The sequence below is a fragment of the Numenius arquata genome, chromosome Z (assembly GCF_964106895.1).
Source record: "Numenius arquata chromosome Z, bNumArq3.hap1.1, whole genome shotgun sequence".
Taxonomy (NCBI): domain Eukaryota; kingdom Metazoa; phylum Chordata; class Aves; order Charadriiformes; family Scolopacidae; genus Numenius; species Numenius arquata.
Window position 1 is genome coordinate 48680836 of NC_133616.1, and position 25300 is coordinate 48706135.

A 25300-nucleotide genomic window follows, 5' to 3' on the forward strand; every position below is an offset into this window, starting at 1 on the left:
ACAAATTCCTGTTGCATTATATATTATTCATCCATGTTTTAAAGTCTCATCAGGGAAAAGAACTGATGAAAGAAGCAGATGAAATAGCACTCCGATACTGAATAAGATCTCCTAACCCTGCATTACTAAAACCAGTATGTTAGTTTTGTTAGCTCTACCAATTGCCTGACAAATACAGTTGTTCAGTCCTGATGAACAAGAATTTTCAAAATAATTTTGAGGGATCTCAAAGAAAGTTGGATGTATACCTGTCTAAGAATACTTTTAATCCTCTTCAAAATTATGATTTGGTATAATCATTTTGATATTGAGTGTTTGCAATAGAAAGAAAAGTTGTTTTAAAAGGGACTCCAGGCTTTCACTTCTGAGTGAACTCAAAGGAGGCTTAAACATCAGCTTCCATGAAGGTCAATTTTCTCTCATGTTCAATATGCATGAGATAAACTGAAAGGTTATAAAGAAGGCACACCAATTAAACATCTCCCATCCAGATGAATTCTTCTGTCATGGTGGTTTGATCTTTTTTCCCCATTATTACACAATGCCATTCCTAACACAAATTCTTGTGTACTGTCCGCCTTAAGTATTCCAAAATAACAGTTGTGCTGCCTGCAACTAAGCCAAAAAAACCATACTGTTTTGAATAATTCAACCAATACCTAAGAAAACTTGCAGGTGGTTTGTACTTGTATGATTTTACTGGAATTGCTATTCCACTTGAGAATTGTTAATTAAAGGTATTTCACATATTTAACTGTACACGTACAAAAATACTGACTTCATTTTGCCTGTAAATGACCTGTGTCAACATGTCCTAAGATGTAGTCCAGTTAAGAGAAAAATACTACTGCTAGATTATGATGAGCACTCCTATAAGGTGTGAGCCTGGCTTAAACTTCAACACGTATGACATCAGGCTGCAGTACCAGTAAAAACAATGCTGCTAAAAACAATGATCCCTACCCACATATTTGTGTCAGCACTTGTGCCTCAAATGACTTTTTTTTCCCTGCCAGAACAGTTTTCAGACAGATATATTACATGATCACAGACAATACCCGTGTTTCTAGCAGCATCATGAAACCAGAAAATTAGTCTAGTCTTCTTTTACAACACAGACCCAACAAGGAGACAGCAACACATGGCAAGCAGGGGGCACAGAACATGAAGAAACCAACACCAAGATCATCCTTTCTCGCAACATTCCCACTAAGCTTATCTCATCTTACAGGATAACTATATCCAAGAAATACCACTGCAGTTTAGGAAAGCACAGAATTCAGCATTTACCTACCAAAAAAAGCCTGATGCCAAAAATAACATTCATATCCATATCCCAGGAACTGCAGTGCCTCTTATCAAATCCTGGCAAGCTGCTACTTATGTTTTACCATTAAAGTATTCACTGTGCTATTTTGCTATGTAAGAATGTAAACCGAAATCCTGTCCATAAACTGCACACCGCTCCAAACGTGCCTGCACCCCCCGTCTGTTTGCACTCTAAGCAAATAGCACGTCAACTACTACCGACACAACAGCCTTGCAAGTCAGGGGAGCGACCGTGTTTGTAGAACTGCCGTGTCCCAGCAACCGTGTTTGTGCAACAGTCATGTCCCAGCATTCCAACAGTGCACAACGCCCACAGCGCCCCAGAACGTGGGATTCGTGCCCCAGGGCACGGCGCACAGTCCATATAAGTCCGAAGCTTCATGAAGAGAACAGAGGCTCCCTCCTGCTGCCTGCCATGACACCCGGGGCCGTAGCCGCCCCCGCCGCAAGGGCCGCGCCAAGCCGACCGCGTGCAGGGCAAACCAGGGCCGGGCCGCGCTCACTGACCGCCCTAATGGCCCTAACGGCCCCAACGGCCGCTCCCCCGCCTGGGCAGTCTAGAAACTGCTGGAACCGCTCAGCCCCGCTGGCGGCTGGCCAATCACCGCACCCCTGCACCTCGCGCCCGCCCACCCTGGCAAGGTACGCGAAACCCTCACCGATCTCCCAACCACCACCCCCTTACATAAGGCTCCCCTGCAGCTTCCGGGGATTGGGTGGGAAGGCGAGCGCCCGAATCACGTGGCAACGCGGCACGCCATTGGCTGGCCCGGCAAGACCAATGAGAGCTGAGCTGCTGGATTCAAACCGAGGGCGGCGCGGACGCGAGCGGTTAGTCTGCGGGGTCGCCCGAGAGGAAAGCTGTGTCTGCTGCTCCTGCTGCCGCTCGCCATGGCCCACAAGCAAATCTACTATTCTGACAAGTACTTTGATGAGCAGTATGAGTACCGGTATGAGGCCGTGGGAGGGCCGGTTGAAGGGATTAGGAAGGGGCTCTTGCCGGCCCTTTCGTGGGGAGGGGCAGGGTGGTTTGGGCGCCGCCTTCCTCGGGCCTTGGGCGATGCCGTCCGGGAATAAGCTCTGTTGGTGGCGATAGTAAGCGTGGCTTTATCTTCTCTGGGATCAGAGGGGCTTAAAGTGTCGGGGGGACTGGCCGTGCCTTGCTCCCCATGGCTGGGGGTTGCGTAGCTTTCTACCGGGGGGGGGGGGGGGTGTGGGGTGATTCGAGCGCTGGTCTGGACAATTCGACCGCTGGCCTGAGCTGGCCTCTTCTGGGGCGATCGTTTGATGAGCGGGTAGTGCAAGCCCCATCCAGAAGGTGCCGAAGAAAACAGTGGAGGCGGGGGGAGAATCGGCCGTGGCGGAGCTGGGCTGAGGCAGCGCGGAGCGCTCGGCCCCTGCTGACGAAACCGGGGTGGCGACCGCAGCGGAGCGCTGGCGGGTAGCCCGCCCGCCTGCTGGTGGCGCTGGCGCAGAATGCCTGGAGGGTGAGGTGGTGTAGGCGGGGCGCCGCCCCCGGCACTGCCACCTATCTCGGTTAGAGGCCGTAAGAAGTGAGGCAGGGAACTGAAACCCACGTGTTAAGAATGCTCTATGTACCAAAGAGTAACGTCTTATACTCTCTCACTTCCAGCTCTGAATGTGGATGAAGTGTGCATTTTGATTAACGCATCAGATTTGAAGGCAGTTCATAAGGCCACGTCGAAACATAGGGACTAATAAATGTAGTTCATAAAGCCTTAGAGACAGTGTTCTACCTGCTAGTTTTCAAAGCTATAACAGCAGTCAGTTCTGGATTATAACTGATACTGTTGAAGTTCAGTCTTCTAGACTTACTTGAAAGCACTAATACAACTCAGGTGTTTTTTCCTCTGTGTAGAGATCTAAGTGTCCCTCTTACCAGGTCACTCCTATGATCTCAAAATTGAGATTGAATGCTTTTCTTTCCAGTAAGTGATAAAGGAACATGCAAATGTAGAGAGCAGGCTTTATGTTTCTCCTCAGCTGATATATCAAACTCTTAAAGTGTTAGTGTTCTGTCTTTCTAAACCACCACTGTAGTCTCTGGAAAATATATTGTTAGTTAAAAAACGCAAAATGCAAATAAGAACGACTTTATCAATCATTCCAAAACTCCAAAATCCTGATTTTTTTCAAATAGCTGATATGACAACCAATTGCTAGGAACACATATTTCTATACAAGTAGCATGATTAGAGTGTGCAGGGGAATTACTTTCTTCTAGGAAGTAGGCTGGCTGTTAAAATATACAGTTGCATACAGATGTGTCTAGTAGACAAAGTGATTTTAAAACTGGATTCTGGGACAGATGCTTCATAATCAAGTTAGTGGTATCAGTCAGCACCCTAGGCTCATTTGTAGGGAATGCTCATATTGATAACGGAACTTCTTTACTGTCTTTCAGTGTAGATCTGGGCAAATTTTCTAGTGTACACAGGCATTAGTGTATATAGTGTGTGTTTAATAATTAAACCTCTACAGACATGTGATGCTGCCAAGAGAACTTTCAAAACAAGTGCCAAAATCCCACCTGATGTCTGAAGAAGAGTGGAGACGACTTGGTGTTCAGCAGAGTCTTGGCTGGGTTCACTACATGATCCATGAGCCAGGTAAGTACATCTGGACAGAATGAAATGAACAAACAAAAGAAGCTAAAATATCAATTGCCTGGTGCTCAACTGAAGTGTGTAGCGCGTAATTGCTCCTTCAGTGGAATCCAGCTGGAATTAATTACTGAATGTTTAGACTCCTCTTTATCTCCTTGCTTTTCTAGCCATTTGTCAGCAAAGGCAATGTAACAGCCTCTATTTTAAACTTTCATATCTTGTTCCCAGAACTGCAAAATGCTAGATTTGGCCTAGGTATGTATGTCCTATCAGTAGACAAAACATGCCAGACTGGAAACTGTTCCTACTTCTACCAAAAGAAAGGGACTTCTTGTGAGCTCCTGAATCATGTTAGTATCTCAATGACTGAACCAAAGTTTATATAGCAGTATATCTTCAAATCATAAAGCTGACACACTCTTTGTACAAAAACTTAGGACAATGTCCTGTATTAATGCTCTTAAAAGTCTATGGTATAGTTTGAACTGTAGTTATAACCAGCACTTATAACCAGTCTATCAGTTAATGAGGTGTGAAGCCTGAAAACTCTAATCAACCAGAGTGTACTGAGAACAGCCATTCAAGATACTTTTTAGTCAGGCTTGTCAATGGAAAGTTAACTGGTGACAGATGAATTGCAACAGCATAGTGTTCCAAGTTTCTGAAGAACCAGGTGAAGAAATGAGTGTAACCTTCCAGTGTTTCCGTTACCTGGTCACCTTTAATACTTTATAGGCTTTCTTGGAGGAGTTTACAGTTAAAGGAGATCAATACTAGTGGCTTTTGTTGATGCTTGAAACTATGTAACTAACAAGGACAGCATCAGCAGTTTGTTAGTCTAGGTTACAGTAACAGTAATGTCAATGCCAATACTGCGTAAAAATAATATAAACTACGAAGTAAAAATTCCAGTAGTTCCTTCTTGTAAGTATCTTAGGTTTATGATACTGCCAACATCTAGGATGAAACTGTTGACTGTTGTAAGGTTGCTGCAAAGTTGGTCTGCTAATATTACTCATGGGGCCTTGTTTGTGGACTTGACTTCTTAATCTGTTTATTATTTGACAGCAAGCTTCAACCATTGTTCAAGACTTCCTAAATAAAAGAAATTTCTGTAATCAAGGCGTAAATGACAAACTAATGCTTTGTTCAATTTTATTTCCACAGAACCGCATATTCTTCTCTTCAGAAGACCTCTTCCAAAGGATAAGCAGAAATGAACCATTTTCTATAACTCTTCTGGATCTGTGTATATGAGTGTATATATGTTGGTAGTATTCAGTGAATACTTTAAAATGTACAAATCCTACATCCATACCTGTGCATGAGCTGTATTATTCACAGCAACAAAGCTCAGTCAAATGCAATTCCAAGTAGGCTTCTAGTAGCGTTCAAAGAGTGATGAACTTATCTTTTGTACTGTTGATGTAAGTGCCTACCTGAATTTTCAATGAATTTTTTCTATTAGAGTTTACTTATTGCGTGTTCTGACTACATGATCACTTCTTACCTGTGTTCAGTAACTTTTGCACTCAACTTTTCTGCTGAAGTGTAGCATGTTCAAATTCAATGGCTCACCTATTTTATAGTAGGCATAAATAAACTGGTTTTAATGATACATAAAACCTAAGTTTCTAGAGTCCTAATTTACCAGATGAATATTCATTGTTTAACATGTTAAGAGTACCTACTTCAGGAAAAAATTAGTTGAACCTATTTTGTTTCTCTGCAAGAATTATTTTGCCCTGCAGGCCGAGGTTCCTAACCCTGATTGGAATTGGGAACTGCAGGCAATGTGAAAAGAAAGCTGGCAGTGACAGGTAATGCTCAGACTAGCTTCTGACATGCTCAAATTATGGGACTCTAGTTGATGTAGGTTATAATGGGATTAATTATTCTGCAATGACTACTTGTCCTGCTGTAGTCTGGTGACAGGATGCAAGGGAATGGCTTAATGCTGTGTCATGGGAAGTTCAGGTTGGATATTGGGAAAAAATTACTCACTGAGAAGGGTGGTCAAGCACTGGAACAGGCTCCCTGGGGCAGTGGTCATGGCCTCAAGCCCGTGGGTGTTCAAGAGGTGTTTGGACAATGCTTTTGAGAGGGGTTTTAACTTTGAGGATGCCTTATGTGGAGTCAGGAGTTGAACTCGATCCATGTTGGTCCCTTCCAATGCAGGATATTTAATGACTTGGTATAAACTTAGTTTAGGATATAGAGGGATATAAATAATAGGGATATTTTCATGCTTGTTTGATTTACTTTGGTAGTACTAGTTTATATTTCTGCTACAAACCTTTTAGCCTGGGGTTTTAGCCTGCATCCTGTTTGTTTTTTTTTTTTTTTTTTTTTTTTCTGGGAAGTCAGCTTGTACTCTGTAAGCGGAAGTGGTTTGGAAGAGTTGTCAAAGTAAACAGTGCTCTTCACCTCATAAAAGCAGAAAAAGTGCAACTCTGATCAGTCCTTTTTTAGCAAGCTGTGTGTCAGCAAAGGTGAGCTGCTGATAAGTAATAAATTGCATCAAAATGGTCACTGGCATCTTGGGACCATGTAGTAGTAACCAAGCAATCTGATGTTTTAAAAAGGGCTTCAGTATATTAGGTGTTTGAATAACTATAGTACCTGTGCACCTAGTTGTGTTGTCCATTTCAAATGCAACCTAGCATTACAGCTGTGAGGGATCTAGAGGGCCAACAAAACCAGGAACATCTGTGTATATCTTAACTGGTTAAAAGCATGTATTCTCCCTGTGTGATGTGTGTGTGCTACGAAGGTGTTCATGATGACAGACAGAGGCAAGTAACCTGCTGAGTTTGAGGAAAATAAGCTGCTAGAGATGTCCATCTCGGTGGTGGCCAACTGGCTCTGCATGCTGATGTGTATGTAAGACTATAGCCTTACCCCTGGATTGGGGCTCTCCTCAGGCCCAGTGGATACGAAAAGAGCCGTGGGTAACAATCCCCTTGAGTCCTGGAGTCCTGGCGGTTGTCCCGCGGTGTCCCACTGGGTGCTCCTTAAAGGTTTTCTGCCGGTCTGCCGCCTGTAGGTGGCAGCCTCTGTGCCCTTCTCTGCCAGGACTGGGATCACCTGCAGGCCCGATCTCTCGGCAGACCCGTCGGTCCCCGCCTGCTCGGGCGCTGCTCTCCGCGCAGGCGCTGCCACGCTTTCCCGCAAGTCATGTGACCGACCCCGGCCGGAGACGTCATCGCAGCGCGCCGCTGTGCGGGGCTGCGGGGAGCGGGTTGTGCTGGGGGCGGCGGGACTGCTCGCGCCATGTCCGCGGAGAGGCGGCCGAGTCCCGGCCGAGGTGGCGAGGTAAGGGCAACGGCGCCCACAGTCCCCCGCTCATTGCCCAACTCCTCCCGGCCTGTTGTGTAACGGTGGCGCGGAGTGGCCGCGGGTGGTGAGCCGCGGCCCGCAGTGCCCCGGGGCCGCATAGAGAGCCACCTTTCTCTCGCCTGGCGTCCTGGCCGGCGGAAGCCGGGGTCTGCTCGCCGGGCCGAGCCATCCAGCTACCCACGGGCCTCCGCCGGGGCTGGGCGAGCAATTCGCTCTGCGTCTTGAGTCAGTTTCCACTTGGGGCTAGGGGAGAGGAGTCCTTCGGGAAGGGTTGGAGCTGGGGAAGGCGCAGCGAGTCACTTCCCCACCGCTCGGACAGGGGAACCCCGGACGTAATCTCCAGCGAGATTAATCGTAAAACCGGCTTCGTATTGAGAGAATTGAGAGTCTGTTGCAGGGACAGGCGGACGTCCCAGTTGCTTTAAAGATGGGTGCACAAATGCGGCCCAGTAACAGTGGCATTGCATTGCACGTGGGCTTATTTCCTGGTTAGAGTTGGGGGGTCTTTGAAGTTAGTGATTAGCCTGCAATCGTAGTTGCTTCCTGTGATGCGCTACGTGTTTAGTGAATGAGGTATTCTCAGTAATTGTTCAATAATGCTTTGCTTTAAGTACCACCTAAATTTATGCTTTTGATATATATTTGTGTACTTAATTGTGCCAATTTCACGTTTTATTTGTCTGTGGTACAATGGATTCCTTGTATATTTGGATCTGCTTGGTAAATTCAGAAACTGAAGAGTTTGCAGTTACTTGTAATTTACTTTAGGCTGTCAGAGTTTTTTAAATTGTACAAGTGACTGCTGAGCCACTAGAGGATGCAGGGAGTCCAGTTTATATGCTCAAGCATTGACATAACCATTCAAATATTTTTAAAAGTTCTGTGTGTTCATTGTTTAAATTGGTTTTGACAAGTGAAAAAATCCCAGTTTTCATGTAGTAAGTCAGGTACTCTGAAATGCACAGTCAACTGGAGGAATGCTTTGTGGCATGCATTAGGGTGCATAAAGCTGTGTAATACTGTAGTGGCAATAAATACTTTGAGTGTCATTTCAGTGTCCTTCCATATAGACATATCCAGTCTAAGTCGATGGTAATTCAGAACAAATGGAAAGTTCTTCTTATTAGATTTGTGTTGTGCCAGAAATGACAAGGCTATATAACTAAGTAATGCTTTCAGACAGACTATCTTAAAATTCAGGTGTATACAAGGCTGTTATTGTTACATACTTCCAGAGTTTGATTTTACAGTAGTGCTAGTATGTCTTATGACCTTTAGCTTATATTGTTCAAATCTAAATTAGAATTTGTGTATTAGCATTTGCTGCATCTTTCATGATAAATGTGGGTATTAAAGGAAATAGCTTTCCAGAGCAGTCACGTTTCTCTTAGAATTCCGCGGTTTTGTTTCTCCCTCTTCTTCCATTTCCTTTCGGTAAGCTTTATTGTGCATGTTTTGTTAGAAGAGAGCAAACTAACACTTTCCTAAGACAGTTAAGTTCACAAGGATGAGTATTTTTCATTTATAACATTAATCTCCAAATGCATGTAGCCAAAAAACATTTTGTTTCTCAGGGTGTCAAGTTGTCAGCAGAGGTCAAACCATTTGTTCCAAAACATGTGATAGCTGTGGCATGGTCAGAACCCTCAGAAGCATGTGTCTTTCCTAGGTACTTAACTACACACTACCCATTTGTTCAGGAGCCATCTTTGGATAAGTATGTATATTTTCTGAATCTTATTTCTTGGGGGAATTTAACCTTCCGGTTTCAGATACTGAATACTCTTACAGAGTCAAAGCTCTGATACATTACCATTATAACTGTAGGAACACTTGTGCGTTGTCTTCATGACTTAAGTTTTTGCATTTATGTTCTTTGGTTATCTGTCTGGTGCCTTGTCCCTTGCTCTCAAGGGCCTGTATTGTTATGGAGCATTAAGGAGGATTTGTTGGTCTGTAATGATTGATCTGACTTGTTTGTGCTTTGGAAGTAGCTGAATCCAGTCCTTGGGTGAAAGACTGGTTGTTTTATGACAGCGGTGGGGTAAATATAGTCACATACAAGGAAGATGAAGATCCTTCAAGAAGATTTCTTATGCTGTAAAACATTTAAATAGTGTATGGGGCTCCTCCTGGATCTGCACTCCACAACACTTGCATCATCAGAAAGGCAGTTTCAGTAAGAATGCTACAAGTTTCTAAAAGTTTTTTTCTAATAAGGCCTGAAAAAAAGACATTTATGGTAGACTTATAAAAGTATTCTTAACCCCAGAGCAAGCTAGAAAAAGCCTATGTGGTAGAATATTGAGTCTTCTAAGAGTCTTGTGATGTTACCTAGGTCTCTAGTTGCTTCTCAGAACTCTGGATTCTGGATTAATTTTGCAATTACTGCGAACATATTGGTGTGCCCTAACAAGTTCAGTTAGAGCCTTAGTGAACACACTCATTGTAGGCCTTCATTTTATCTATGGGAAATCTCAGCATTTTCAACCCATTTTGGTTTGTAATAGAAGTTTAATGTTGAGGTGAGTATGCCCTGATCTATGCATTAGAAAAAACATAGTATTAGCATTAAATCAATTGGCATTTAATAAAAAAACAACCAGCAGACAGCAGCAATATTCTGATTAGTGTTTTGCCTTGTTGGCAGTGAGCCATGGTGGTTTTTTTGACTCTCATTTGTTATCTTTCTTTTGGTGTAAACTGTGATTGTAAGAGTTTTGACTAAAGTGTAGCAGAATTGCAACAGGCTCTTGTTCTGATGGAAAAGTTTCTCTGTTTTTCATTACCTGCCCAAGATTCGGAGGTTGGCCGCTTCACAGTGAACAGCTTTAAAAACTAAATGCAACTTACTTAAGCTGAGAAGTTTCCTTTCTTCCTAATCAATTTTGCATCTCAGCATATAGTTTCTGTACAAAGTGTAGGAGGAAATTGGAAGGGAACTTTGAGTGTACATTTGAAGGAAAAAGGTATGCCCCACCCATGTGTTTTCAGAAACTGTGATGGTTAAATGCAGGTCGGTTAATTATTATAGTTCTGTATTGTATTTCATGCGTGTCTTATACCCCATAAAGTGCTATATTCCTACTTTGTTATTATGGCATTTCAAGACAGGTTTTACACTTAAATGTTTGTATTTTTGCAGTCAGGTGTTTAATGCATATCATGTAGTTGTGCTGTGCTTTTGGTTTGTTTCACAAGATAAAACCTACCAAAAATAAGCCCAAAGAATCTTGATCACCTTAAACAGAAATTAGGACTGTAACTGCAAAGCAGACTAGCTTTGAAACCTGGAAGCAGATAGCATCTGTGTTTTAAAATATTTGCTTAACTGCATGTTTTCCCAAAACAAAATTAATTCTTTTTAAAGCAGGCTATAGCAGTAGGTAAATACTTAATTGAAGTAATATGGAATAGTTTTCTCTCAAAATATATCTTTTTTGTTAAACAAATTCTTCAGCCAAGGGATGATATGTTTATCTAGGCAGCAAGTATATGCTGCAGATCTGCCCTGGGATGACTTCTTATCTCTTTCTTAATGTCCGTCACATAGTGTTCTGGGAGATGCTACCTTCTGTGAATACTCCAGCTACTCTTACTCACCTGATGTTTTTTCAAATGTATATCCAGTAGCTGGCTTACAGTAGCATTCTAACAACTCAGCACGCTATAATGGTTCAGGAATAGTCAGTGAATCTGCTGAGCAAAGGTATCCAGTCAAACAAGAAAGTAAGAATCTTTTTCAAAGGTGGGCAAATACGTGTTTATGATTTTTTTAAAATTAAAATTAAATTCTTATTTTAAATCAATCTTTCTAAATATTTGCTTCATTTTTTAAAGTGAATGATCACTCTCTGTTCTTGTAGTGATAATTAATAGCATTTAGAGAGAATGATAGTAATGTTCCAAACTTCAGATTTCAAAAAAGTTCATGGGATTCTACAGTTCAAATTAATTCAGTTTTTCAAGCACTATTTTTGGAACATGTGGGGAATTTAGTTCTTTTTCCTCAGAAAACAGTATCTGGGGGCAGAGGAGAAGAAAGGACCATTCATTTGTGAGTTATGCTTACCTTTGTTCACTGTTTGGACTTGGGGGGAGGGAGGAAGGGCTTTCTTTGAGCCTGGTGATACTTCCATGAACCTGAGTTAACAGACAACTGGTGGCTGTAATCAGCTATGTGGCTGATAAGTAATGAGACCACATCTATTGTTGAAGGATTTCCAAGACCTGCTACAGGTAGAAAACAATCCACAAGAGAGTAGGAACTTGTATTGGTGTGGAGAGGGAGGAGAGGTTCACGTTAGAAAGGATCTCTTTCAATCAAAGGTAAAACAAATACTCGCTAAACATCATCTGTCATTTTGTGTGTATGTGCCTGTTTGGGGATGAATTTCCTGAAACTTGGATAATATTTTCAAACAAAAAATAGACTCCTCAAAATATAAAAATCAGGGAATAAATCAAATGTATTATTAACCCCTTCCCTCTATGGTTAGACATTGTGTCTCTTGGATTTGTAAGGCTGTTATTGTTTCCAACAGGTTCAAGTAATCTCTTTCTGCAGTCACATTCTTCTGGTGGACCTTACTCCCTAGGCAGAGACCTGGTAACTTCACTGTGGTCAAGCCTCTGTAGAGGCAGTTGTAAGATTAGGTCCTAAGCATGCAATACTAGAGATGAGATGCAGAGGCTGTAGACCCAAAATTAGTAGTTTTCTTGCTGAGAGAAAAATCAAACACTGAAGCTGTCTGGGGAGGTGATTAGCTCAGTGTTAGCATAGGTAATATAATATGAAGAAACTTAGTTTTGCTTCTGGGAGGAGTTCTGTGATGTTTGTTGGGGCTTGGGCTCAACTGTGTATGGTTTTATGGTCTTTTTGTCATTGCTCCCTGTCACTTATTTTTTCGTGAGCTTGAAGAGAAATGGTTGACTTCCGCAGCTTTGCGTTCACATCTCCTAAAACTTTAACAGTTTAGCTTTGGAGGTCAGGAAATGCCTTGTCCTCCCATCCAAGAAAATAATGTTGCTGCCAGATTTACTTTCAACTTAGTCCAACATCTGTAATCAAGTTAAGCTACTTGTCTAGATCGATACAATATACTTTGCATAGATGCAAGCCTAATGCTTGTTCCTTGCCTGCCATTCTGATTCCTGAGTCCAGCTTTGCCAAACTGTGTTTCTTGCAAGGATCACAAGGCTTTCAGGACTTTACAGTATAGATTAATGTGTTTCCTTTACTGGGATCACATAGGTGTCTCTTTTCTTGTTACTTTCTCTCTGCTCCAAGTGTTTTGGTTGTGCTGACATCAGTCTTGCCTAGTTTTGCACAGAATATGTAGTTTAGTCAAAAGATGGGAATGCTTTTAAGATTTTTAGCTCTGTTCTAGAAGAAACTCGGTTTTAGAAAATCAGACTGGATGATTTAAGACCAAACAAAAAACTATTGGAAATGCTCTGCTAACAAGATCTTAAAAGTATAGTTGTTGAGAAACATATGGAATAATTGCATAAAACATATGGAATAATTGCATAATGTCTTGCTTGGGCTACAGTATGTGGTAAAAATGGCATGGTTAACAAGGTAGATAAAATTAAATAATGCATCTCTGGCTGTTCCTATTTTTATTGGTTATTTGTGGTTATGGTATACTAACTATTTGTGTTATATTAACTTGATGGTCAAGCTCCAGATGCAGAGGTAGTTGCGGCAAACTTGATGACTTTACAAAGTTCAACTAAAATCAACTAAATATGTCACAAATACTTGCAGCAGATGAGATCAAAAGAGGGTGAGAAAAAATTAGACAAGAAAAGGCATGGTGGAGAGGACTCTTCTCTCAGAATTTTGAACAGGACTTCGTTCCAGACTTCCACATGCAGCAGAGATTCCATGAAGCCAGGTACAGATGTGTTGTTTGGTTAGTAATACATCAAATAGACATAAAGTGGTTTACTGTGCTGTAGCCTTCAGTTTGTGACGATGTGTCTAAATCTAGAATAATTAAGGAACAAGATTTTTCCTGTGTGACTTCTTGACAGGGGATGTTAACTTAATGTCTTTTTTGCTGATTGAAGACATTCATGTGACCTGATATGAAAAATTTCCTAAGCAAGTGTCTGAATTTACAGTTGCCTGTTGAGTCCGTGTTATGTATACACATCAGTTAGAGTTGCTAGGTTGTTTTTTTTGATGACCTATGCATTGCAATAGTTCCTGTGTCAGTTACTGTAGTTATGTCAATTAGTGTACTATAAAACATACCTAGAAATGATCACAAGCAAGTGTAATTATCTAGAGTTTACATGCTTTATTCAGACAGGTTCAATAAAACTACAAACAAGAAATCAACTCAAACTCCAAAACCAGAGTCTCTTCCTGTACACGCATTTGAAGCTACCGTTTTGGATTTCCGCAAGTCACAGAGTTTGGGAAGCAGTGAGATATTGAATGTACAGCATAAAAGTGGACCTGTATGTTCATCGGAAAGGGCCATTACGTGCCTTAGTCAACCACAGATGTTCCTTGTGTTGAACACAGAGGTTAGCTAATGCTTTCATGTTGCAGAACTCATAAAAATAAAACTTTAGTTTAAAGTTCAAGCATTTCTGAATGCAAGTACTTTGCATTCAGTATGGTAGTTAAAGACCTGTTTAAGTACCTTGCAAGCAAGGAATTTCCTAGCTAGAGGTTTTATGGTTCTTTTTGTAGGTGGTGGTGTCAGTGCTTACTGTCTCCTCTTTTATCCTTTCTCACTCTTTCCTTGTCTCTGCTGCCAGTAGATACGGGAAAGTCAAGTACAGTTAGAATGTAGATTAGTACTGCTGTGGTCTAGACTTCTGTCTTGCCTATACAGAGCGCGTATGTTCCTCAGGTTTCTTAACAGCTTCTTGTTTTCTCTCTCGCCAGGAAATAACAGGTAAGCAGTCACTTATCCAATACTTTTAACAGATTTTAAAAAAAAAAGTGTCTAATATTGTACTTAATTGCTTTGTGCTAAAGCATGAAAATAAGAAACTGAATTCTAGAAGAAGGAAAAATATTACTAAGACATCACCATTTACCTTTATTCTTTTTCTTGATTTCCTTGTTTTCCTACTGGTACTGAAACCTTCAGTAGTATGTCATGGTGATTAAAGATGAATAATTTTGAAGGATCCAGATGGATCACTAGGATGGTGGTGGGTCTGGAGAACAAGCCTTATGAGGACTGACTGAGGGAACTGGGGTTGTTTAGCCTAGACAAAAGAAGGAGGCTGAGGGGAGACCTTATCGCTCTCTACAACTACCTTAAAGAAGGTTTTAGAAAGGTGGGGATCGGTCTCTTCTCCCAAGTAACAGGTGATAGGACAAGAGGAAATGGCCTCCCCTGCACCAGGGGCGGTTTCGATTGGATATTAGGAAAAATTTTTACACTGAAAGTATTACTAAGCATTGGAACAGGCTGCCCAGGTTGAGTCACCATCCCTGGCAGTATTTAAAAGACAGGTAGACATGGTGCTTAGAGATACAGTTTAGTGATGGATTTTGTCACTGTTAGGTTGGCAGTTGGACTAGATGATCTGAAAGGTCTCTTCCTGCCCCATCGCTGAAAGTGTTCAAGACCAGGCTGGATGGGGCTTTGAGCAACCTGGTCTAGTGGGAGGTGTCTCTGCCCATGGTATGGGGGTTGGAACTCAATCTTTAAGGTCCCTTCCAACCCTAACCGTTCTATGATTCTAACCTGGGCAATTTTATGATTCTATGAAACAGCATAATATCTCCAGTGCCTCTCAGTAGAAAACTGCCTGTGACGGAAAAAAAGACCTTGCTCCTGTTACTTGAGTATCCTTTGTCATTGCTAGTTTGAATTTGATGATGAACTTTGTTTTCAATGTACTTGGAACGTTGAAACTTTTCCTTGTTTGTTCTTAGAGTCATTGTTTAGATTCTTTTGTAAAATACAAGAAGGCATCATCTTGCTTGTACAACGGTGGAGAGGCATCTGCTTATATTTGTAATGCTATAGGGTCAAAATGATGGTTGCACTTAGAAAAGCAACGTCAGGCTACTTAGAAAAACGTCAGCTTACAAAATTCCCTACGCCTTTATCTGTGCACGAGTTGAGGATATTTTTAATTTATGGGGGGGTTTTATCTTTAGCTCTGTTTAAGTCAGTGATTTTGTTTCTACTTTTATGATACCTGGCTGCCTATTTTACAGGAAGATACTTCTGTGGAAAGCAAAGCTTCATCAACAACTTTAGATGAAACAGTAGCCAGCTTAATTCCCTCTTCATTTGGTGGTAGGGGTAAGTGCTTCAGCCAAATTATTTCCCTGTATTTTAACTGTTTGCATTTCATCAATTTGGAAAACAAGTGTTCTGAGGAGCTGTTGGTGTTTGAAGTAAAAAAGGAATTAAACAGCAAGCTCACTGCAAAAGAAAAAACCAAACAAATAAAACTGTATCCGTTTCTTTAAGATGAGGTGACCACTTGTAGCTCATTCTTGCTTATAGATTTCATCAGCAGATCAAAACTGGGATTATCTTCCTTCTCTGCTGTTTCATAGCCACTCAAGGGCAAGTAGTGCTGTAGTTGCCTCCCGTGTTGTTTAAGAGGAGAGAACATAATGCATGTTGATTATTAGAAGTCTTTTGAGTAATTTTCAGGTTTTTTTCAAGAATGAGAGGTAAATATTTGATCAGTCTTGATAAACAGATTTGTTTTTAAAAGCTGGCAGTCTAGGTTCTAGGATGTACCTAAAAATTATTCTGTAGCATATGTTATTTCTGTCAACTCTGTTAAACAAAGGATAGCTGTGAGAACTGTGGTGCTGAAATATGCTTTTGTTTTGTTTTGTTGTCTGGCTGTGGGATGCAGAACTTTTTTTTTTTTTTGATTGCCACAAACTATCAGGTGGCTAGTTTCAAGTAAGTCTTGTAACTTAATTGGAATACTTAAATCTATAATTGTGCAAAAAAAGGTTCTGTTCAGCAGGACTTTGTCTCGGAGGCATCACGTGCGTTATGCGTTGAATTGTCTTAGTGATTCTCACTGGATTTCTGTGTATACACAGACATGCACCAGTCTGGGTCTGTCTTGGAGCTGGCTGGGACTGGCGGTGTCCAACTTCTCACTGAGGCCACACCTGCAGCCTCTCCCTGCTATCAAAACCTTGCCTCTCCCAGCTACCAAAACCATTATGCTATGTAATTGTTCAATGAAAGTTTTCCTCATTCTTAAAAAAAATACTAGATTTTGTTCTGTATTTGTTGTGTGTTTGGAATATTGCCAAAATTAATTAAGTGTGAATTCTTTCAAAACATTGATGTCTTTCAGTGTGAGCGAGTGAAATTCTTGTACACTGAGGCATATTAGAATCATAGAATCATCTAGGAAGTGTTTCAGCTGGTTTATATGTCTGTAAAAGTGGGAAATTTTTTGAGAAAGTAGTGATGGGGCCTTGTACATGAAAGCTGTATGACCGAGTACAATAAATATTAAAAGAATTTTGTATATAAGTATAGCAGAAGTTTGTTGTTTTAAAGAAAAATAGCTTAGAAAATGAGCATGGAATTATTTGTATGTAGTTCGTATGACACAGTATAGATTTCCATTTATAATTTAATTGGGCTAAATATATATCTATAGTGCTGAACAATATATGGAGTAGTTACAATTCCAGAAAACTTTCTGGAGAAGCAAGATGTGCGAGCGTCTTATTTCAGTCCTTCCTCAGAAGGAATATGATCTGTGCTGTACCTGCTAGTCCTCGATTAATTCATTGCTGATCCTTTTTCTTTTGAACATTTGAGAAATATGTTTGAGACATCTTTGTATATCACTTTTTTTCCCAATGGCATTTCCTGAAATGCCTGCAGATGGCTCTACTCAGCCACATGTGTCTTGGGCCATGGTACTTTCACAGCCCCCAAAGAAAATTGTGTCATCACCAGCATCTGAAGGTCTTTCCAGAGGCAAAGGGAAGCAGAATGGTAAAGCAAAGGTACTTGAGAATTGTCTGCTCTAAACTAATTTTTGTTACTTTGTGTCTCTTAATGTGTGACATTGCCATTTTTATTTTTATTCTAGGCTCTGTACAGTGTCCACACCTAAAATAGCTTTTAAGAATTAATATTGTTACCTTGTCCTTATTAGAATTTTTCTTCTCTTGTAGTGGAAAAGAATAACAAGATGTCAAAAAGACAGTGCTACTCCAGCAACACGAAATTCCAAAATCGCTGATTTGAATACATTACTTTTAGGCTGGACTTTTTTCAAATTCCTGACCCTCAGAACGAGGCATGAAACTTGGAACCCTTGCCTTATTTGTGTGAATATTTCCTATCTCAGTAGTCCTGATGCATTCTGATAATCATACAGTGTGCTTCAAATGAAGAGGTTTTGCAGTAGTTCTGAATTTCTAAGAGAACTTGAATTTTCCTTGTCCAGTTAATGTCCTAGCCTGGATTGATTAAGATACCCTTTAGTTATGTAAGTGTGGTTATGGTCACTTGTGTTTATTTTGGTGGGTGGTATTGAAAGGAATAATTTTCTAATGGTCACACCTCATGAATTTTTTCAGCAGTCAGAAACAAAAAATGATGCTAGTGAAACTGAGCCTGAAGAAGGGTCAGAAAAGAAGAAAAAAAAGAAAAAAAAGAAGAGAAAAACAAAGTCACCCACTGATGTAGACAAACCTCAAAATGAATCTACTGTAATACAGGAACCACCAAGGATTGAGGTACACAGAAGAGGGGTTTGTTGTTGTTCTTTTAAGTGTTATGAGTGTATTGGAAGACCAGATGTTAACATAGCTTTGTACAAATTTAAATTCAGATGGCATTAGTAGATGATATTGGTTCAGGTCCAGTTCAATTGAGATGTTTATCAGAAGGTACTGGTAGGGAACAGTTATGCCTTTTGACTTACTGGGTATTCAGTGAGTGCAGAGGAGTGCAGAAGAGACATACAAGCAAATTTGGAGTGATGCATCTGAGAGTCTGAATGTTAACAGACGACAATAAAAGTCAACTTTCCTAAATTAAAAATATTCTGTAGAAATTGTTGCAGAAAGCGAAGCGAACAAGGAACGAGGAATATACTGGGTACTATAGCGTGCCACGTTTTAAAGAATGTGGTAGTGGTATTACAGTTCTACCTGTTTCACATTTGGAGGCAATTTCTATGGAACACAGTTGTCACTGCTTATGTTCCTGATTGCTAGTTCCAGTTTTTTGCAAATTCATATAGCTGTAATATGTGTATTAGTATTTTGATAGTTCTGCATATCAGAAGACTTTAGACTCTCCCACATTAGAGGCTTGTTGTATGGTCCATGGTTTAACAGTGCTTCATTGAAAGCCCAATTTGTTGAAACCACTATGTATGTGTGTTTGTATATACATTTAATTTAGTGTACGTAATGTTCAGTCTTTGAAATGACAGCACAAAGAAGCCTTCCTAGCTGGCTTCTATTTTGTACGTTTTAATGTGGAACATGGAGCAGAATTGTGGCTACACATTCTTTTCATTGTGTGGTTCATTGTCCTGGAACAGCACAAGAAATTACTGTTTACAGACCTCTTTGTTAGAGAATTATGGGTAGAAGCAAAGATCCGCAGGTTCTTTCCTTCATGAGAACGTCCCCATTTTTACTATATGCTACTACACAGTGTCTGATGTGTGGATGACTTATCTGAACGGATAGAGAATGACAGGAGTCATGGGAAGTAGTAGGAAGATAATGGGACTATTGAAGCCCCCCCCAAAAAAAGGCATAGAATTGTGAAACATGATGTGTGCATTGCACTGAAATCCATTACATGGGTGCTGCATCTGTTGTGGCAGTGGGAGACAGCTTTCAGACCCTCCTGGTTTGCTGGAAATGCTTCTGTGCTCATCAGTTTGTAAAATGGGTGAGCTTGTATGATACTCTTGAAATAGAAGAGCATGAAAGGATTATACAGATGGAACTTCTGGGCACTCAGGGGATTTAAAAAGATTCTGCTATGTGCAGCAGCTTACTGGAGCAATATATCGGATCATTTACTAGTTTTGTAAAAGTCACTCAATTTATAGATACTGTTAATGAGCATAAACGAATGTATTTGGGAAAAGTAATCCTGTTTTTCCATACACAGTGATAGGCCCCAAGTTAGGTATTTTCTCTGAGGGGGGTGCTGAGACTTATTAGGTAAATAGAAAAGAAAATTAATTATGACCACACATAAATCCAGTATGTGTCCTATCTAAATATAGTGAGGATTTTGGTTTCTTGTGTTTCCCCCACTTGTTAAAAAAAATACATATTTGAACTAAAAAAGATACATAGAAGGCTCCAAAAATAATCAAAGGTATGAAGCAATTTCTGTAGGAGGCAAGACTGAATAAACTAGGACTTCTCAGTCTGTAAAATAGATGGCTAAGTGGGAATCAGAAGTGACAGGGAAATAAAAAGGAAATTATTTGATCTTTCTTCTAATTTTGTTTGCTGTCCTCTGTTTCCTATAGGTTATGATTTAAGAGCAATTATAAGGAGGTGTAACATTACACTGAGTGCTGGGTTTTAGTTACTCATTTTGCTATAGGAAATGCCAGAAATTTATTTAAATTCAGGAAGTGTTTAGACAGACTGAAATTAAAATTTATTCTAGTGAGGGCTATTTAAATGTGGAAGTACCACCTCTGGTTCCAGTCCAAAGCTGGAATAGTGTGTTTGTGAAATATTTTTCCCTTTCTTGCAGTCATCTTCTACTTCCAAGCTTCTTTAAAAATAATTAATTAGTGAGGTGTGACTGTCCTTATGCTAGAGCTTCCTAGCTTGGGCTGTTCAAATGAAATCTTTCCGGCTGGACAAGAAGTGTTGGTGTGTTCAGTAGTATCCTGGTCTCAAAACTGGGAAGTTGTGAGTTTGATGGATGGACGACTCGGTGGATAAGGAACTGGCTGAATGGCTGCACTCAAAGGGTTGTGGTCAATGGTTCAATGTCCAAGTGGCAGCCAGTGATGAGTGGTGTTCCTCAGGGGTCGGTACTGGCACCAGTGCTGTTCAGCCTCTTTGTCGGAGACATAGACAGTGGGATAGAGTGCACCCTCAGCAAGTTTGCCGATGACACCAAGCTTGGTGGTGTGGTTGACATGCTGGAAGGAAGGGATGCCATCCAGAGGGACCTGGACAGGCTGGAGAGGTGGGCCCGTGCAAACCGCATGAAGTTCAACCAGGCCAAGTGCAGGGTCCTGCACCTGGGACGTGGCAATCCCAGGCACAAATACAGGTTGGGCAGAGAATTGCTAGACAGCAGCCCTGAGGAGAAGGACTTGGGGGTGTTGGTGGATGAGAAGCTCAACATGAGCCGGCAATGTGCACTGGCAGCCCAGAAAGCCAACTGCATCCTGGGCTGCATTAAGAGAAGTGTGGCCAGCAGGTCGCAGGAGGTGATTCTACCCCTCTACTCTGCGCTCGTGAGACCCCACCTGGAGTACTATGTCCAGCTTTGTGGAGTCCTCAACACAGGAAGGACATGGACCTGTTGGAACAGGTCCAGCGGAGGGCCACAAAGATGATCAGGGGGCTGGAGCACCTCCCCTATGAAGACAAGCTGAGAGAGCTGGGGTTGTTCAGCCTGGAGAAGAGAAGGCTCCGGGCAGACCTCATAGCAGCCTTCCAATATCTGAAGGGAACCTACAGGAGAGCCAGAGAAGGACTCTTTTTCAGGAAATGTAGTGACAGGACAAGGGATAATGGTTTTAAATTGGAAGAGGGGAGATTTAGATTAGATATTAGGAGTAAATTCTTTACTGTGAGGGTGGTGAGACACTGGAACAGGTTGCCCAGAGAAGTTGTGGATGCCCCATCCCTAGAAGTGTTTAAGGCCAGGCTGACTGGGGCTTTGAGCAACCTGGTCTAGTGGAGGTGTCCCTGCCCATGGCAGGGGGGTTGGAACTCGATGATCTTTAATGTCCCTTCCAACTCTAACCATTCTGTGATTCTGTTGTATCACAGCTGAAAAGGCCTCTCAGAGGAGAAGCAGTGGGAGGAGTAGCTACTGAATGAAAACCAAGCTGGTGGATCATGTTTATTATGATTGAGGTATTGGATATAAGTTGACTAATGGAGAGCAAGCTCCACATTAATTAATGTCTGCACTTAATTAATTCGGAGTCTGGGTAATGTATCCTGTGCTAGTAAAATTTACTCTTGTGTCTAAGCCTACACAATCACTTGAATGATTTATCTGTTTATTTCCATACTGTAGTCAAGAGTTAATACCCTTTGGCTCCCCCTTTTTGTTCTTCACCACTCACATGTTTAAGGCAGAATTGTACAGCTGGAGACTGTACTGGGAGAAGAGGGAAGTTGTTTGCAAAGCTGTTAAATGATCTGAAAAACAGTCCTTTAGGAGCCATTTACCTCTAATTATTTGTGTCAGCTGGGAGCAATGACAAGCTGCTGTTGGAAGCATTTCTCTTGTAAGCTCTTTTGGCCCTGAATGAACTGCTGCATAGATGACAACCATTGTAGTGCTGATTATAGTTGGTGGTACTGCGCTTAGCTTCTGAATTTTTGTATGTGAAACAAATTATGATGAATGCTTGATAAGCAGGGAGAAAGTTGTTTCAATGTAGGAAAATTCAGTTTTGAGAATATGGTCTTGATATTTTTTGTAAAATCATCTTCTCATTGACTCATTTAGGATGCTGAGGAGTTTCCTGATCTGGCAGCCTCTTCTGATAGGAGAAACAGACTAGGATCTCAGAAATCATCATTTACTCCTGCTGTCAGAAAGCAGACTGAAGTAAGTAATGTTATGACATTATGTGATGTTAAGAAAATAAGCAAAAAGACTGCAAGTTTTAAATGACACTAAAGGTGGAATTCTTTTGATTAAATGTAGGTGGTTATGATGTGGGGCTCTGCCCATGGCAGTCTTCTTAGGTACTGTGTGGACAGTGAAGAGCTGCTCACTGTATTCAATAGATTCATATCATTCCAAAGGAGATACCTTTTTGGCCTCTGAACTGGGCCTAAATTCTGGGCTAATTCCAATATAGACACCTCTGCTGTGGGCACTCGAAGTTAGTTGAGGTGAATTCTGTTTATGTAGTTTATTTTCCTACAGGTAGTGTTCTGGTTTAATTTTGTATTTCTTAAAAATAATACTAAGACTCTTTCAATTTTTGTCTTTGGTGTTTGTTCATATAATCAAATTTCAAGGGCATCTGAACAGTGTAACCCTTCATTCTCAAGCTGTGCAAGGGTAAGAATTTGAGTTTAATTATAAATCCTCCCTTACAAAGCAAATAACATAAGTAATAAAGGTGAAATTCCAGGTTTCTGTTTCTTTTAATCTAGTTTTGCTGCTAGAAATTTTTGTCCTTGGTTTTGTTTCACTGTGAATATTAGTGGTTTAAAGAAAAAACAAAACACAACCAAACCCTTTGTTTGCTTTGTTTGAGGCAGTAAATTGAATTAACAAGGAGGAGTGAGCAGCAAAAGGCACAGTAATTGCTCAAGTCAGATCTGTTATAAAGAAAGTGCTATACGGACTTGCACCTCAAATGAGAGAAACCTTTTAGCTTTGCAGGCACAAGTGGGATATAGCCTCTCAAAGTTTACATAAATTGTAGAGACGTGTGATCATTAAGCCACTTACACTCCTCTGTAACAAATGTTTGAAGATGAAACTGCCTTGCTGGTTTTTTTTCTTCCAAATCTGAGAAAAAGGAGGAGATAATGAGTCTAAGTAGTATGGTAGCCAATAAATGATTGCACTTCTAGTAGGCCACAGTAAGGTTCCCCCGGAGCCTTCTCTTCTCCAGGCTGAACAACATCATCTCTCTAAGCCTGTCTTCACAGCAGAGGTGCTCCAGCCCTCTGACCAGTTTTGTGGGCCTCCTCTGGACCTGCTCTAATGGCTTCATATCTGTCTTGTGCCGGGGACCACAGAACTGCACACAGTACTCCAGGTGGGGACACATCAGAGCAGAGTAGAGGGGGAGAATCACTTCCTCGACCTGCTGGCCAAAATTCTTTTTACACAGCCCAGGACAGAATTGGTTTTCTGGGCTGTGAGCACATGTTGCTGGTTCATGTTCAATTTTTCGTCCACCAGCATCTGCAAGATCTTCTCTGCAGGGCTGCCCTCAATCCATTCATCACCCAGTCTGTATTGATACTGGGGATTGCCCCAGCCCAGGTCCAGAACCTTGGACTTGGCCATGTTGAACTTCATGAGGTTCACACAGGCCCACTCCTCAAGCCTGCCAAGGTCCCTCTGGATGACATCCTGTCCCTGAAGTATATTGTCTGTACTACTCTGCTTGGTGTCATTCACAAACTTGCTGAGGGTAGACTCAATCCCACTGTCTATATATCTATTTGAATTTAAAATCATCTTCACTTCCCCTTTTCCATGTTTCTTTAAACATTTTTTTTCCTCTGTGTCACCTTTTGTTTCTAAATTTCAAAGATCCGTCTCCCCAAAGAGCCTTTGGATAGTCGGTCTTGTGCAGTGGATGGAACTCCCAAGGTGGATGGACTGTTAGGGAAACAAGCTTCATCTTCTATATTAGAAAGAAAGAAAATGCAGGTAAATTAATTAATGTTTCAAAAGAAGTTTACAACTCAAAATGACAAAGAAAATTAGCATATTTAAATATAAGACTAAATCCAAGCTTTTCTGCAATTGTGTTCGTACTTTGAGATAAGTGACAAGATCCCCTTGATTAGAAGCAGTCAGTGGTAGTAGTTGCTAGCCCCCAGTTTATGATACAGTGTTTAGGGAGAAGTACTAGCTTTTCATTAATGTCTGCAAGTTTCAGATATCAGAAATTTTTCTTTCCTCTACCTTATTTGATCATGGTGTAAATCCAGTCCAAACTGATTGTCTTAAGGAGTTGGGAACCTCTTAAAAGTGGTTCTGCCAGATTAGGACAAGAAGGCAAGGAAATCCACTTAGTTTGGGTCAGGGAGGAGAAATACAGACCAACAGTGAGGTCAGTAAGTAATTCCATGTTGGTGAGTAGGTTCTGGCATAGCTCTGATGCAAGATGAGATCCTAGACTCAGAAGGAGGAGGTCACATTCCTTAATCATATTGTAACAGAAGATATAATGAATTGAACCTCCAGGATAAGGCTTCTGAAAGTACAAATTCCGAGAGTCATTTCCTTAGCATGTTCTGCCATTGTAGTTTGCCCTTTCATAGTCTTTGCTAGACTATTCACTGAATTTCACTGAATTTCACTGAATTTTTTTAGAGTTGGAAGGGACCATAAAGATCATCTAGTCCAACTCCCCTGCTGAAGCAGGAATGCTGAAGCATTTGTAATCTTTTTATATTCCAAATCATTAAATGTCGCGCCAAATGGGGGACACCACTTTTGCCTTCTCTTCAAAGCAGATAGAAAGGTTACTGCTTATGAGGCAGTGATGTTTAAAGACAATGACCTCCCTTTTTAATAAGGCCTTGAAGATAATGATATATGTGTATTGCAGCCACATAACCTGGAAGATTAGTTTAAAAAACAAGTAGTTTTTCTGTACTTTTAACAAAACTTTCAATTCTGGTAAGCCTTTTTTCTTTTTCAGTGATAGGTGGCAGTCTGACCAAAGTGGGAAACTGACATAAAACACCTCTTTTATTAAATGCTTTATATGTCTATGCTTTATTCCAATGGCTGTTCAAAAGTTATTTGAACTCTTTCTGTTTTTTTATTTTTCACATTAAAGTTGATGTCTGTTTAAAGATAAAAATACTTTCATTGAATCAAGTTAAAAATCAAAAGTATAATGGATGAAGATGTTAGGAGCGTATTACACACCATATAAAAAGAGCCTTTACGTCTGAAATGGAGAGTGTTACTAATTGGTACTGAACTTGTTCAGGAAACATCCAGGAGCACTGGTAAGAAGAGTCAAATTCCCATGCAATTGGATTTGGGTGGCATGCTGGCAGTCTTGGAGCAGAAGCAGCAAACAGAGAAGTCAAAACAGTCTTCTAAACCTGTGGTGTTTTCAGG

At 41.0% G+C, this 25300-nt stretch overlaps 2 protein-coding genes across 3 annotated transcripts in view; both read left to right on the forward strand.

Moving 5' to 3' along the window:
- Positions 1–2220: 2220 nt before the first annotated feature.
- CKS2 (CDC28 protein kinase regulatory subunit 2) lies at positions 2221–5176 on the forward strand. The gene is made up of 3 exons (XM_074165655.1): positions 2221–2279; positions 3832–3959; positions 5124–5176. The coding sequence occupies exons 1-3, from the start codon at positions 2221–2223 to the stop codon at positions 5174–5176; spliced, it is 240 nt and encodes a 79-aa protein (XP_074021756.1).
- A 1981-nt stretch (positions 5177–7157) lies between these two features.
- Positions 7158–25300, forward strand: part of SECISBP2 (SECIS binding protein 2) — a 28144-nt gene continuing 10001 nt past the window's right edge. Inside the window, exons 1-9 of one of the 2 annotated variants that reach the window (XM_074165657.1) lie at positions 7175–7271; positions 13069–13198; positions 13615–13838; positions 15499–15586; positions 17159–17283; positions 17863–18021; positions 21974–22075; positions 23750–23869; positions 25167–25299. In XM_074165657.1, the coding sequence (XP_074021758.1) occupies positions 7230–7271; positions 13069–13198; positions 13615–13838; positions 15499–15586; positions 17159–17283; positions 17863–18021; positions 21974–22075; positions 23750–23869; positions 25167–25299 (1123 nt within the window). In that variant the 5' untranslated portion in view covers positions 7175–7229. Of the gene's footprint in view, positions 7272–13068; positions 13199–13614; positions 13839–15498; positions 15587–17158; positions 17284–17862; positions 18022–21973; positions 22076–23749; positions 23870–25166; position 25300 lie in introns of both variants that reach the window. The other variant, XM_074165658.1, reaches the window with a different exon arrangement.

Excerpts from the sequence above, each read along its gene's own strand:
- CKS2 (XM_074165655.1), top strand. The coding sequence starts at position 2,221 with ATGGCCCACAAGCAAATCTACTATTCTGACAAGTACTTTGATGAGCAG. Across the intron at positions 2,280-3,831 it reads GATGAGCAGTATGAGTACCG|ACATGTGATGCTGCCAAGAG; the intron begins GTATGAGGCCGT and ends AAACCTCTACAG. Across the intron at positions 3,960-5,123 it reads CTACATGATCCATGAGCCAG|AACCGCATATTCTTCTCTTC; the intron begins GTAAGTACATCT and ends TTATTTCCACAG.